The sequence below is a fragment of the Palaemon carinicauda genome, chromosome 32, assembly GCF_036898095.1.
Source record: "Palaemon carinicauda isolate YSFRI2023 chromosome 32, ASM3689809v2, whole genome shotgun sequence".
NCBI lineage: Eukaryota > Metazoa > Arthropoda > Malacostraca > Decapoda > Palaemonidae > Palaemon > Palaemon carinicauda.
The window spans coordinates 2535086-2535800 of record NC_090756.1 but is presented as its reverse complement, the minus strand read 5'-3'; the positions used below and the strand labels follow the sequence as shown (position 1 = coordinate 2535800).

General features: G+C 34.5%; 1 protein-coding gene across 1 annotated transcript in view; it reads right to left on the bottom strand.

Moving 5' to 3' along the window:
* Positions 1 to 309: 309 nt before the first annotated feature.
* The window catches only part of LOC137625433 (neurotrophin 1-like), a 2152-nt gene continuing 1746 nt past the window's right edge, over positions 310 to 715 (bottom strand). Inside the window, 2 exon segments of the mRNA XM_068356342.1 lie at positions 310 to 437; positions 439 to 529. Coding sequence (XP_068212443.1) covers positions 348 to 437; positions 439 to 529 — 181 coding nt within the window. The 3' untranslated portion in view covers positions 310 to 347.

Genomic DNA, 715 nt, shown 5'->3' with positions numbered 1-715 from the left:
ACCAAAAAAAAAAAATCCGGATTATATTTGAATTTTTAGAAATGTACGGCCCTCACCAGCTTTCAAAAGTTCATAAGATTATTTTTCAGATCTATAAAAAAAATTTTAAAATGTGGATGCCCCCCACCACCAGCCTTCAAAAACTCAAAAAAGTATTTTTGAAGTATGTATGAATTTAAAAAGAAATGTTTACGTCCCCCTACCAGATTTCAAAAGTCCACAGAATTATTTTTTGAAATATAGCAATATCACCAAACCCGACTGCTCCCATGTAACAAGTGAAACATAAGCAGAGACTATGAAAACCATCTCTCCCTTTTTGAGGAAAAAAATCCCAAAAACCACTTCTAGTAATAGGTGAAATCTTCAACGAAGCAAGAACAGGCCGATGGTACTTTGAAGACATCGACGGTGGGCCTGTATGTAGGTCGGTAGGGGATCCAAGCAGAGTAGTTTCACGTAGTTGTATCTTTGGACGCATATGGACTTGTAACAAGGAGGAAGGTACTCGCATCTCTTGTCCTTGTACCTGTAACGAAAGAGATGTAGCTTGTATTAATTGTACTGGCTGTTGCATTCAATTATTGCATGTACTGTATACTAACGAAAGAGATGTATCTTGTATTACTTGTACTGGCTGTTGCATTCAATTATTGCATATATGCATATGCATAATGTATATATATATATATATATATATATATTATATTATATA